The following is a 13,653-nucleotide window of genomic DNA, read 5'->3' as shown; positions in this document are numbered from 1 at the left end:
GGAGGACAACACACTAAAATGTTAATAATTGTTATTTGGGAGGAACAACTGTTATTATTATAAATGTCATACATGTATTTTTTAATTTGGAGGACAACACACTAAAATGTTAATAATTGTTATACAAGAGTGTTTCATTTTCTATACTATTTAGTTTTATAGCATTTGATTTTTTAGTTTATTTTTTAAATAAATATGTATTACTTTCATATCCAGAAAAAGTAATCCATTTTAAAAGGTCCTGAATTAATTTTAAAGAAGAATATGAGGAAATTCAAGTCAATTATGAAATAGACCATAAAAAATAAAGAAAAAATACTTTCACTGCAAAAGTGACACATTTTTCAATCAGGATTTTCTAATACTAAAAATTAAGCATCATTTTTTTGCTAAATATAATCAAGGACACACCCCTCCTAAATTTCCTTTCTGTGAGGCAATGGCAATGGATTTGTTTCAAAGGACTTTTCCAATTTTTTTGTACTGTAAATACCTATGTATATGTCAGGTTATAGCTAATATCAACAACAATAACAACAAATATTTACTGAGCACTTACTTTATATCAGAACTGTGCTAAGCAACTTATTACTATTTATTATTTTACTTCATTCCCTCAACCCTAAGAGATAAATAGAGTCATCTTCATTTCACAGTAAAAGAAACAGAGGCTTAAAGTATACCTTACCCAAAGTCACACAACTATTAAGTAGATGAACCAAGATTTGAATTTTCATCTGACTCCAAAGCCAAGCTGCTACCCCCAACCCACAATTAAAAATTAAAATACAGCTAAATTCTAAAGTCTTCTATCCACTTCCCACAACTTTTTCCTTTTTTCCCTTTAGGGAAAAAACAGATAAATCCAAATGCCAAGTTAAGTTTGAGTTACTAATTTATTTAAGTGCTCTTCTTTTAAAATAATAAAAGACATATCATACTTCTTTGAACTTTTACATAAAAGAAAATAAATGTTTTATTAGTGTTATTGAATATTTAAATAACTTATACTTACATAGTCACAATGTCAAATTTTCACCAGGATTAAGCAAAAAGAAATAGAAGAAAACTATAAATAAGAAACAGATATTGAGATGACAGACTCAAAGAAAGAATAAGACAATTTGAAAGACAAAATTATTTTTAAAAAATACATAGTAAAGTAATACCAAAGAAGAAAACCTTCTGTAAACAAATTAAAAGAATTCAAAGGTCTTACCTATATGTTATTAGTGGGTGAAAAGGAATAAATTCTGCTGGCCCAAATTCTATGGAGCAACCAAATGTAATTAATGTTACTAATTCACCTTGACAGGTCAATAAAACCAGGGAGCCGCGTTTTAACATACAAGCCAGAAAAAGACTATCATGAGTCCAGCTGGTATCACCTACCCAGTAAGACCTAGAAAAAGCAAGACAGTATGTTTAGAAAGGACTCTCTACAATGTCTTTCACAATTTAAAATGGCCAAGCAAGGGTGAAACACTTCAAAAATAAGGGAAAAAGAATGAATAGTAGGCAACTGCCACATACATTTTTTTATTTTACTTCCCAGAAAAAAAGAAAAAATGATGTTTCCTCATAAATATGTACTCCATACAACAAAGCAATTAGAAATTCACAGATACATAAGCAAATAAGATGAAAATACTCCCTAAAAGAGTTAAGCTTTTCAACCACTCACATTATAATTAGAACAACTTTGATCATATTGGTGTCTACAACGAAATCCACTGATAGATTTAAATACCATGCCTGTCCTCTCTGCAGCTTGACAGAGTTCCACACAGCAGCCAACTTCCTCCTTCCAAAGCCATCCTTACTACTCCTTAACTATCTGGCTATACTAACTTTCATGGAGACAAAAAGTAGCTCCTCATGTAAATAATGATAGACACTCTAAGTCAAGCAGACCAATGCACTGAGACCAGTAATACTTTTATTTACTTTATTGAAGTATAGTTGATACATGATGTTATATAAATTTCAAATGTAAGAATGAGTAATACCTTTAGAAAGGAACTTTTGGAGAGGGAAAGAAAATGAAGAGGCAAGGCTAGATGGACCTGAAAACTGTGGAAATTCAGAGAACAGCGTAAGTGTTCAGAAAAGGAAATTAAGAAGTCCAAGAGGAAATCTGGTAGTCATGTGCCATCCAAAATCACAACTTATGTTGACTTATGTTGCTATTAACCCATATGCAGAGCATGCCAACTTTGTTTAAAAACTAACACCTCAGCCTCCCTGAGTATATCATGGTTTTCCCAATCCAGGTTTTGTCGTTTTGGTATCTAATTAAGCTCAATATTTCCCTACCCAGTTGCGATTCCGCTCCTCCTGAGACAACACAGGAAAAAATAAAAGAGAAAAGAAAATATGTTCATGTATCTTCCAGCCTACAAAGACCCTTTCTAAAAGTAAGATTTTCCTTACATAAAGCAATTTTTACAATCTATCAAGCACAAATCCTGAAAGTAAATTGCATTATCTATTTAAATACCTATTTAGATACCTTTTGAATTATCAGAGCCTTAAACTTATTAAACTATTGGAAAATAAAAACACTATGTAGAAACAGAGTTCTTACCTGATAAGTGTAGCTGGGACCACAGGATTCTTATTACTACATCCTCTCAGGCTACCACAGAGAGTAACAAAATTCAATGTGTTTATAAACAATATCTGAGTTGCCTAGAAAGAAAAAAAAAGACAACAAAACCATTAAATTATTTTACTTTAATCATTACTTTTAATTCTAGAGACCTAGAGACCTAGTATTATATCAATAAACTATCTTGGAAGTCTTTCCCAACTGGCAAAATACTGAAAACTAATACTGAAATAATACTGAAAACCATACTGAAAACTAAAACCCCTCACTCTTTTATACTATATTTTAAGGCCATCAGTTACCACTTTGTGCTTTTTTCTTCCTTTTTGCTACCCTCTTTTCACTTCTGAAGGCCAAGTTTTGAAACTACAGCAGCTAATTTAAATAACTTTACCAAGCCACAACGTTAAATTGGATCAGAAAACGCGTTTAAAAAACAGAAAGTAGTATCAAAAAACGAGGAACTCCAAACTGGACTAAATTCTTTTATAGGTTACTTCCAAGACAGATTACATTTACTGACCTTTGGGTCTTTCTGATTAAGAGTTACTGCCAGGGTAACACCATCTCTTGAAAAGGCAGAAAGGAGAGCTCCTCTTGACTTTACTGATTCACATTTAGGAACCAGATTACACAGAAGGCAGTTTTGTTGTGTCCAATGAACATGGTACGGCAATGATCTAAGAAAGTAATGAAATAATTGAAAATAGGAAATGTAACTTTTAAATTAATATGTAGTTCATCACAAAGAACTTAAGTCCAACTAAATTCCTACATGTGCACAAGTATTAGGGGGCCTCTTAGCAACTGTTCAGAAGTTTCATCCAAGGCACAAAAGAGCAGTTGCCAGTTACACAAGTTCAATATCAGCATTTTGTTAGTAATGACATGTTCCACAGTCAACCCCAAATACATCTACCTTGATGAAAGGTTTACGTGACAGATATTTCTACATTATTGTAAACATTTTTACAGAAATTAAATAGGTAGAGAGAAAAAGATTTTTAAAATAGTGGCAATGTTCTGGGGTGCCTGTCTGGCTCAGTTGAAAGAGCCTGTGACTCCTGATCTCTGCGTTTTAATTCAAGCCCCACGCTGTGTGTAGAGATTACTTAAAAATAAAATCTTGAAAAAAATAAAAATAGGGGTGCCTGGGTGGCTCAGTTGGTTTAGCAGCCAACTCTTTTTTTTTTTTTTTTAAAGATTTTATTTGCTTGTTTGACAGACAGAGAGACAGCGAGAGAGGGAACACAAGCAGGGGGAGTGGGAGAGGAAGAAGCAGGCTCCCAGAGGAGCAGGGAGCCCAATGCGGGGCTCAATCCCAGGACCCTGGGACCATGCCCCGAGCTGAAGGCAGACACTTAATGATTGAGCCACCCAGGCGCCCCATAGCATCCAACTCTTAATCCCAGTTCAGGTCTTAATCTCAGGGTTGTGAGTTCAAGCCCCATATTGGGCTCCATCCTGGGCATGAAGCTTCTATACAAAAAAATAAAAAATAAAATAAAATAAAATAGTGACAATGTTCCATATTTGATATGAGGATGGTTATGCACACATATATTTATCAAAATCCATCTCATTATACACTTAAGATTCATTCATTTTACTTTATATAAATTATACTTTAATAAAGTACTGATAGCATATGAAAATGAAGAAAAGTAACCGAAAAAAATCAGCATTCTATGCTTTTAATACACTGTATTTTACTGGGCTTTTTAGAATAAATAAAACTATTTTTATTTTACATTTATTTATTTTTAATTTAATTTAATTTTATTTAAGTAATCCCTACCTCCAACATGGGCTCAAACTCACAACTCCAAGATCAAGAGTGGCGTGCTCTTCTGAGTGAGTCACCCAGGTCCCCTAAATAAAACTTTTTTTTTTACTTTTTAAAATTTATTTATTTGAGAGAGAGAGAGAAAGAAAGCACTTGAGCAGGGAGAGGGAGAAGCAGACTCCCCACCGAGCAGGGATTTCACCATGCAGGGCTCTATCCCAGGACCCCGAGATTATGACGAGCCGAAGGCAGATGCGTAACCAACTGAGCCACCCAGGCACCCCAATAAAACTATTTTTAATTTAAAAAGTATTTGAGCATTTAAAAGGTACACTAGTAAATTCAAATTATGTCCCTTTTAAAATTCAATTGAATTATTTTTTTTTTTTAAGATTTTATTTATTTATTTGACAGAGATAGAGACAGCCAGCGAGAGAGGGAACACAAGCAGGGGGAGTGGGAGAGGAAGAAGCAGGCTCATAGCAGAGGAGCCTGATGTGGGGCTCGATCCCACAATGCTGGGATCACGCCCTGAGCTGAAGGCAGACGCTTAACCGCTGTGCCACCCAGGTGCCCCTCAATTGAACTATTTTTCAAAAGCTATCACTATACCACAGTCTTTCTTACCTTTTACATGTTCTCAATTCCAAGAAATGAAACAAAACAAAAACAAGAAAAACCTTCTAGAGTAAACATTTAAAATGAAAACTAAAATGACAAAGTAGTATTTATGGGAAGAACGGCTTGGTAAAAACTCAGAAGTTCAAACTCACATTTCATTTAACTAATCTTACTATGTTTTTATGAGAAAAAATATTGCTGTAAAAGGGATAAAAAATAAGGAAGAAGGAAATCTTTACCTTACCTTTCAAGTGTAAATACATTTTCATGCCACCGAATTGCTAGAAATGTCAACTTCAGACATTCTCCAGAATAAAAAGTAAATGAACATAAGCAGCAATCTCCAAATAACTGTGGATAAATTTAATAAACTTTAGCATATAATTCAACTGAAAATAAATCAACATATATAGAACATATATTTCTCATCATGAATAAAATAAAATATGGAAATCCTGCTTGTACTTTTATTCTTAATATTAGACTAAAGAATAAGTAATTAAAAATAAAAAAAGAGTAAGTAACTTATTTCTGAAGTCAGAAGCACAACCGACTGAGCCATCCAGGCGCCCATTAAGTAACTTATTTCTGAGGCATGTCCCAAGAAAACACTGCCATTTACTGTGACTATTACTGGAAAGGTTCTTATTCTCACATATTTTTCTCTTATTTTATAGTTATATATTATTTAAATTAGGGCACTACCCCTAGAGGTGGAAGAAGGTAGAGGAAAATAAAATTTCAAAATGTGATTTCTAACAACAGTGGATTGGGTAATGAAATGTTGGTCCATACATACAAAGAATGTGTGTAGCTATTTATAATGTTTTTTAGTTAATACATTCTTTCTTGGAAATTAAATGTCTTACTTAATATCACCAGTTCTAGCTTTTTTAAAGTACTAAACTAGTTATATTTTAAAACTAAGGAAAAGTACAGAATCAGACCTATAGATAGAGAACGAACTGCAGGGTGCCAGAAGCGGGTGGGGGGGGGGGNNGGGGGGGGGATGGGCAATGGGTGAAGGGGAGTGGGAGATACAGGCTTCTAGTTATGTAACAAATGAGTCATGGGAGTAAAAGGTAGAGCATAGGGTATATAATCAATGATATTGTAATAGTTTTGCATAGTGACAGATGGTGACTATACTTGTGGTAAGCACAGCATAACACAGAGTTGTTGAAGAGCCATGTTGTATACCTGTAACTAATGCAACACTGTGTGTCAACTATACTCAAATAAAAAAATAAGTAAAAATTAAATTTTAAAACTAGGGAAAAGTGAAACTAGGGAAAGAAAAAGGAAGCTCTAACTTAAATCATTTTTTTTATTTAAGTATAATTAACAGTGTTAGTTTTGAGTGTACAATATAATGATTCAACAATTGTACACATTTCTCAGTGTTCATCAAGATAAGTGTGCTCTTCATACCCTTTATCTATTTCATCCATCCCTCACCCACTTCTCACCCACCTTCCCTCTGGCAACCTCCAGTTTGTTCTCTATATTTAAGAATCTGTTTATTTTGCTATTGTTTGTTCATTTTGATTTTTAGATTCAGCAAGTAAGTGACGTCATGGTTATTTGTCTTTCTCTGACTTATTTCACTTAGCATCATACCCTCTAGGTCCATCCGTGTCACTGCAAATGGGGAGATCTCATTCTTTCTTATCACTGAGTAATATTCCAGTTCATCTATATACCACATCTTTTTTATCCACTCACCTGTTGATGGACACTGGGTTGCTTCCATAGTTTAGCTACTGTAAATAGTGCTGCAATAAACACAGAGGTGCATATGTCCTTTTGAATTAGTGTTTTTGTTTTCTTTGGGTAAATATCCAGTTGTGGAATTAGTGGATCATACGATATTTCTATTTTTAATTTTTTGAGGAAACTCCATACTGTTTTCCACAGTGGCTGCGTGAATTTATTTTCCCACCAACAGCACATGAGGGTTCTTTTTTCTCCACATCCTTGCCAAATGTGTTATTTCCTGTCTTTTTGATACTAGTCATTCTGACAGGTGTTAGGTGATATATCTCAGTGTAGTTTTGGTTTGCATTTCCCTGATTAGTGATGTTGAGCATCTTTTCATGTAACTGAGGCCATCTGTATGTCTTCTGTAGAGTAATGTCTATTCAGGTTCTCTGCCCATTTTTTAATCGGATTATTTGTGGGTTTTTGGTTTTGAGTTGTGTAAATTCTTTGTATACTTTGGAGATTAACCCCTTAACAGAAATATTATTTGCAAATATCTTCTCCAATTCAACAAATTACCTTTCTGTTTTGTTGATGGCTTCCTCCTTCCCTGTACAAAAGCTTTTTATTTTGGCGTACTCCCAATAGTTTAACTTTGCTTTAGTTTCCTTTGCCAGAGGAGATGTATCTAGGAAAATGTTTCTAAAGCTGATGTCAAAGAAATTACTGCCTATGCTTTCTTCTAGGAATTTTATGGTTTCAGGTCTCACATTTAGGTCTTTAATCCATTTTGAGTTTATTTTTTTTGTGGTGTAAGAAAATGGTCCAGTTTTCTCACTACCATTTGTTGAAGAGGCTGTCTTTTCCCCACTATCTATTCTTGCCTCCTTCCTCATAGACTAACTGACCATGTATGCATGGGTTTATTTCTGGGTTCTCTATTCTGATCCACTGAGCTATGCGTCTGTTTTTGTGCCAGTATATACTGTTTTGATTACCTCCAGCTTTGTTCTTCTTTTCCAAGATTGCTTTGGCTACTCTGGGTCTTTTGTGGTTCTATACAAATTGTGGGGTTATTTGTTCTAGTTCTGTGAAAAATGTTGGTATTTTGATAGGGATTTCATTAAATTTGTAGACTGCTTTGGGTAGTATGGACATTTTAACAATACTGGTTCTTCCAATCCATGAGCATGGAATATCTTTCATTTGTTTGTGTCAACTTCAATTTCTTTAATTAGTGTTTTCTAGTTTTTGGAGTACAGATCTTTCACCTCCTTGGTTAAGCTTATGCCTAGGTATTTTATGCTTTTTGGTGCAATTATAAATGAAATTGTTCTCCTAATTTCTCTTTCTGCTACATCATTATTAGCGTAGAGAAATGCAAGAGATTTCTATATATTCATCTCATATCCTATGACTTTACTGAATTCATTTGCTGGTTCTAGTAGTTTTTTTTGGTGGAGTTCAAACCATTTTTAATAAACATTTTTAAAAATATGACCAAGAAATGTAATAATATTTTTTCCATAATAATTTCACAATTACTGTGACAATTAATGATGACTAAAGATATATGACAGTGCTTTACACACTCTACTCAATAACTTCACATATAGTGTTTGTTCTTAGAGTGGAGATCTCAACTTCTATAACACCCTGTCTAATAAGGATTTTACCTCATTTTTTACAAAAACAGCATGCACTACAGCTTCTTTATCTTCATTAGAAGGCAAATGAACTGCTTCCTCAGGTATGATCTGGGACCACTGGCCTACCAATGAAGGGCTTTTACAAGAGAAGATATTCTTGAATTCCAAATATTCCCAAAGAAATATGCATCCAGAAGGAGTTATAAGCAGAACTCTCTTCCCATTTCCAGATACATACAAGTACAGTCTCAAGGAGCTTGCTTTAAAAAAAAAAAAAAAAAAAAGTTAATTAAACCTCTGATGTCTGAATTCTTCCCAGAAAGTACATAATTTATCTGACAATAAGAAACCTAAATGATGCTTCCATTCAGGATAAAACTAAGGCACTACTAATAAATTAAAAGTACAAATAACAGTAACATTTATCATGTACTTGTTATGTGATATTAGGAACCCATTGTTGGGCCAAACTTTTCTTCAGGATGACTCTAAGAATCACAAATAAACACCACCAAAAAAATTCATACATATGTAAGAAAACATATATATGTATAATTATCCATATATATAGATATATATGCACACAGAGATATATTTTAAAAATAGTAATAGGAAAATGTCTCTTTTTTTCCATCTATTTACCAAGTAAACCAATTTAAAAAAATAAAAAACTCCCACCTGCTGCAGCTTGAATCATTTTCTTAAGCTTTTCAGTTGCCTTTATAGTTTTCAAGCAATCTTGATCTTTGTTCCAAAGAAAAAGCTCCCCCGTAGTGAGTACCCCAGCCAGCCAGGCATCTGTTTCCAAAACGGAAATACAATACTTATAATCTATTATCTCACTTAATATTACCCCAAATTATGAACAAACACAATTAATCTAGCCTTTTGAAAATATCAGTACTACTTAACCATTACTGGATGTTGTTAGGAAAATAACATCCTTCAGTAAAGGCTGCAGACAAGGAATTTTCTTCTTTGTTCTTCCTGATACCAAATTAATTTCATTTATGAATTTATCATCCAAAAGAAAAACGGCTTCATTTTCCTAAGAGAAGAAACATGTGAGACTTAAGAGGTGCCAGAAGTTAATTCAACCTCTAACCTAAATGATCGCACAAAGGAAAATAAAGTGACATTCAAGAAAGATTATATACTTGTACCACAAATAATAAAATGAACAGTGAGGCTGATTAGGTAACCTGGAGATTTTTTCATTCTATCTTAAAATACTTCTTAATAGAATTACTAGGGAGACTAAACTAATGGTTGCATCTAGATTTTTTTGACCTTTAAAATCTTCCAATTCTGCTAGCCAAAACTGAGTTACGTGTTGTTTAATTTCATCAATTTAAACACCAGTATAAGTTTTTTAATTATTTACCTAGATTAAAACAGATATGTCTTCAGAAATTTATAAACCCCAGGCTCTGATCATTTTTTATTATCTAGAAAAAGCATGCCATTTTGAGTGAACCTTGTTTTCATATATTTTAGGGCAGTGGTTTTCAAAACACCACCTAACCAACACTATCAGCAACACCTGAGACCCTGTTAGAAATGCGCGCTCTCCACCCAGACCTACTCAGTCAGAAACGCCAGGAGTGGGGCCCAACACTTGTTTTAAAAAGATCACCAGATAAAGGGGCACCTGGGTGGCTCAGTTGGTTAAGTATCTGACTCAATCTCGGCTCAGGTCCTGATCTCAGGGTTGTGAGTTCAAGCCCTGGGTTGGGCATCACCAGATGATTCTGTACCACTGCAAAGTTCAAGAGACACTGTTCTAGAGGAAGTTAACAATATAATTTCTCACAGGAAATGATTCTAAACACCAAGTTTTTAAATTGTCATAATTATTACATATTTCAGGAGGATTTTATAGGTTTGCCAACTTTCCCTAAGGTGAGGAATCTATTCCATATATTGTGAATGGTGTTCCTGGATTGCTGGTATATTCTGGCCCATCTTTATTCTAAGTTCTAAGGGGCACTTTTACTGAATACTCATGAAAATCACATAGGAGGAAACACTTCATTGACTGTTCAGGTAAGGAAAGGTTCAGAAGATTAAATATTCCCTTTTGGTTACACAAAAGTAAAAAGCTTTTACACCATGCAGGAGGAAATGATCAAGAAAACAAAAAGGCAATCTGCTGAATGGGAGAAGACATTTGCAAATGATATATTGGGTAAGGGGTTAAAATCCAAAGTATACAAAGAAATTATACAACTGTACACACCAAAAAAACCCAAATAATCCAATTAAAAAATGGACAGAGGACCTGAACAGAAATTCTTCTACAAAAGACATACAGATGGCCAACAGATACATGAAAAGATGCTCAGTATCACTAACCAGGGAAGTGCATATCAAAACCACGCTGAGATATATCACCTAACACCTGTCAGAATGACTAGAATCAAAAAGACAAAAAGGGGGTTGCCTGGGTGGCTCAGTTAAGCATCTGACTCTTGGTTTCAGCTCAGGTCATGATCTCAGGGTCCTGAGTTCGAGCCCCACATTGGACTCTGTGCTCAGTGGGGAGTCTACTTAAGAGTCTCTGGCTTTCCCTCTGCCACTCTCCCTGCTCACGTTCTCTAATAAATAAACAAAATCTTTTAAAAAGAGAAAAGATAAAAGGGGCACCTGGCTGGCTCAGTCAGTGGAGCATGCAATTCTTGGTCTTGGGTTGTGAGTTCAAGCCCTATGTTGAGTATAGAGATTACTCACAAATAAAATCTTAAAAAAATAAATAAACAAGTGTTTGGCAAGGATGTGAAGAAAAAAGACTCTTGTGCACTGTTGGTGGGAATATAAATTGGTGCAGCCACTGTGGAAAACAGTATGACATTTCCTCAAAAAATTAAAAATAGAAATACCATACGATCCACTAATTCCACTAGTGGATTTATTAGTCAGAGAGAGACAGAGAGAGAGCACAAGCAGGGGGAGTGGCAGGCCAAGGGAGAGGGAGAAGCTGGCTCTCTGCTGAGCAAGGAGTCCGATGTGGGACTCAATCCCAGGACCCTGTGATCATGACCTGAGCCGGAGGCAGACGCTTAACCAACTAAGCCACCCATGCATCCCTCCACTACTGGATATTTACCCAAAGAAAACAAAAACACTAATTCAAAAAGACATATGCACCTCTGTGTTTATTGCAGCACTATTTATAGTAGATAAACTATGGAAGCAACCCAGTGTCCATCAATAGGTGACTGGATAAAAAAGATGTGGTATATAGATGAACTGGAATATTACTCAGTGATAAGAAAGAATGAGATCTCGCCATTTGCAATGACACGGATGGACCTAGAGGGTATGATGCTAAGTGAAATAAGTCAGTTAGAGAAAGACAAATACCATGACGTCACTTACTTGCTGAATCTAAAAATCAAAATGAACAAACAATAACAAAATAAACAGATTCTTTAATATAGAGAACAAACTGGAGGTTGCCAGAGGGGAGATGAGTGGGGAGATGGGCAAAATCGTTGAAGGGGGTTAAGAGGTATAGAGTTCCAGTCATAAAATGAACAAGTTACAGAGATGAAGAGTACAGCACAGGGTATATACTCAGTAACATTGTGACAGTGTTGTATTGTGACAGATAGTGACTGTACTTATTGTGAGGAGCACTGAGTAATGCACAGAATTGTAGAATATACACCTGAAACTAATATTGTTATATTAATTATATTTAAATTAAAATTTTTCATTAAAATGCTCCCTTTGAGGGGCACCTGGGTGGCTCAGTCAGTTGAGCATCAGACTTCAGCTCAGGTGATGATCTCGGGACCCTGGGATGGGGCCCCACGTGATGCTCCACGTTTGGCAGGGAGTCTGCTTCTCCCCCTTCCCCTCTCCCTCCCTCTGCTCATGTTCTCTCTCTCTCAAATAAATAAATAAAAGCCTAAAAAAAAAAAACCTCCCCTTGATATATTCCATCTCAACCTTAAACATAATAAGACAAAAATTTTTTTGAAAGTAAAATATTTCTTTTAGACAGACCATTTTACCTTCTGGAAAAGCTAACTTGCTCACCATAAAAAAATAAAAACAAACACAAAAATCCTGTTCTGTAAGCACATGATCCTTCTAAAGATGGTGGGGGTTTTTTTAAGACCATACAGCATTCTATCTTAGAGGCAAAGTATACATTTACACATTATTACAGCTGGTATTGTATGAAGAAAGAAAAACCTACCTGTCCTAACCAGGAAACTCGTGGCCAGGGCTTTTTCTGCTTGATACTTGTTGATGTCAAAACTTCTAATCTTACCTCCATGCTTGTTAAAATAATAATGACCAACTAAGTAAAGACAGTCTACAAGATGCTGTAAAAAAAAAAAAAATCATGATAATAATAAATAGCCTATAAGGTTTACTGAGGATCCTAATTCAGAATTTTCACAAAGTAAATTACTTTTTCAACAGCTCAAATTAACTCTCTTTTTAAGGTAAGATATTGAGAATGCATTTAGTATCTCATATCTCAAATAGGCAAAATGTATTTGCTTTTTTCACAAGTTTTTTCTCATACTATGAAGATAAAAATAAACTAGAAAAAGATCTTGACAATAAAGTTTCTATGTGATATGCTTTTCTCAGTGCCATAGGTTGTATTTCGCAAAGATGGTCACAACAGTATCTCCCATCCCACATGCCCTTCTTATACTGTGACTTTGACAGTTCTCTCATTGAGAGCTATTTGAGATATGCATTCTTAATATCTTACCCTAGAAAGAGGAAAGCATGAATCCATATAATTATAAGTAAATTAATCAATTGAACATTTTATTAAAAATGGCATATTTATAGTTTCAAAAGTATAAAAATACTCTATAAAGTACTCATTAATTGCAAAAAAGAAAAGAGTAACATTATAATGAAGAAGCCAGGCAGACTCCATTTAATCCAGTGATCAAAATGAAAATTATCAGAAATGGGACAACTGGAGATCATGTGTCACCTAATAGGTAAAATGAGAAAAATATCTCTGTGACATATGTGCTAAAGATACATAACCTGAATCTAATCACAAGGATATATTACCAGGCAAACCCAAATTGAGGGACATCCTACAAAATAACGGATCTGAAATCTTCAAAAGTTGCAAGGTTATGAAAGTTGAGAAAAAGGCCAAGAAACTGGTCCCAGGTGGAAAACCTGATAACTAAATGAGCTGCAATGAGTAATTGTAAATTTTATCTTTTCATGATAAAGGACAATATCGGCAACTGGAAAAACCTGAATAGAAAAAGAAACTGAGGGGGCGCCTGGGT

At 34.6% G+C, this 13,653-nt stretch overlaps 1 protein-coding gene across 15 annotated transcripts in view; it reads right to left on the bottom strand.

Moving 5' to 3' along the window:
* The window catches only part of CPLANE1 (ciliogenesis and planar polarity effector 1), a 140,686-nt gene that overhangs the window by 119,841 nt on the left and 7,192 nt on the right, over window positions 1-13,653 (bottom strand). For 14 of the 15 annotated variants that reach the window (XR_004624326.1, XR_004624325.1, XR_004624323.1 and 11 more), the window contains 8 exons: window positions 12,576-12,705; window positions 9,281-9,416; window positions 9,047-9,166; window positions 8,396-8,628; window positions 5,263-5,369; window positions 3,135-3,291; window positions 2,588-2,691; window positions 1,220-1,402 (listed from right to left, as the gene is read on the bottom strand). Coding sequence is in view for 9 of the 15 variants with exons in the window: in XM_034657000.1 (XP_034512891.1) it covers window positions 1,220-1,402; window positions 2,588-2,691; window positions 3,135-3,291; window positions 5,263-5,369; window positions 8,396-8,628; window positions 9,047-9,166; window positions 9,281-9,416; window positions 12,576-12,656 (1,121 nt within the window). In the remaining 6 variants the exon portion in view is untranslated. The remainder of the gene's footprint in view (window positions 1-1,219; window positions 1,403-2,587; window positions 2,692-3,134; window positions 3,292-5,262; window positions 5,370-8,395; window positions 8,629-9,046; window positions 9,167-9,280; window positions 9,417-12,575; window positions 12,706-13,653) is intronic. The other variant, XM_034657008.1, reaches the window with a different exon arrangement.

This window comes from Ailuropoda melanoleuca, chromosome 3 (genome assembly GCF_002007445.2).
Source record: "Ailuropoda melanoleuca isolate Jingjing chromosome 3, ASM200744v2, whole genome shotgun sequence".
NCBI classification, from domain to species: domain Eukaryota; kingdom Metazoa; phylum Chordata; class Mammalia; order Carnivora; family Ursidae; genus Ailuropoda; species Ailuropoda melanoleuca.
Note: the sequence above shows the minus strand (reverse complement) of the source record. Positions and strands in the feature narration are given on the sequence as shown.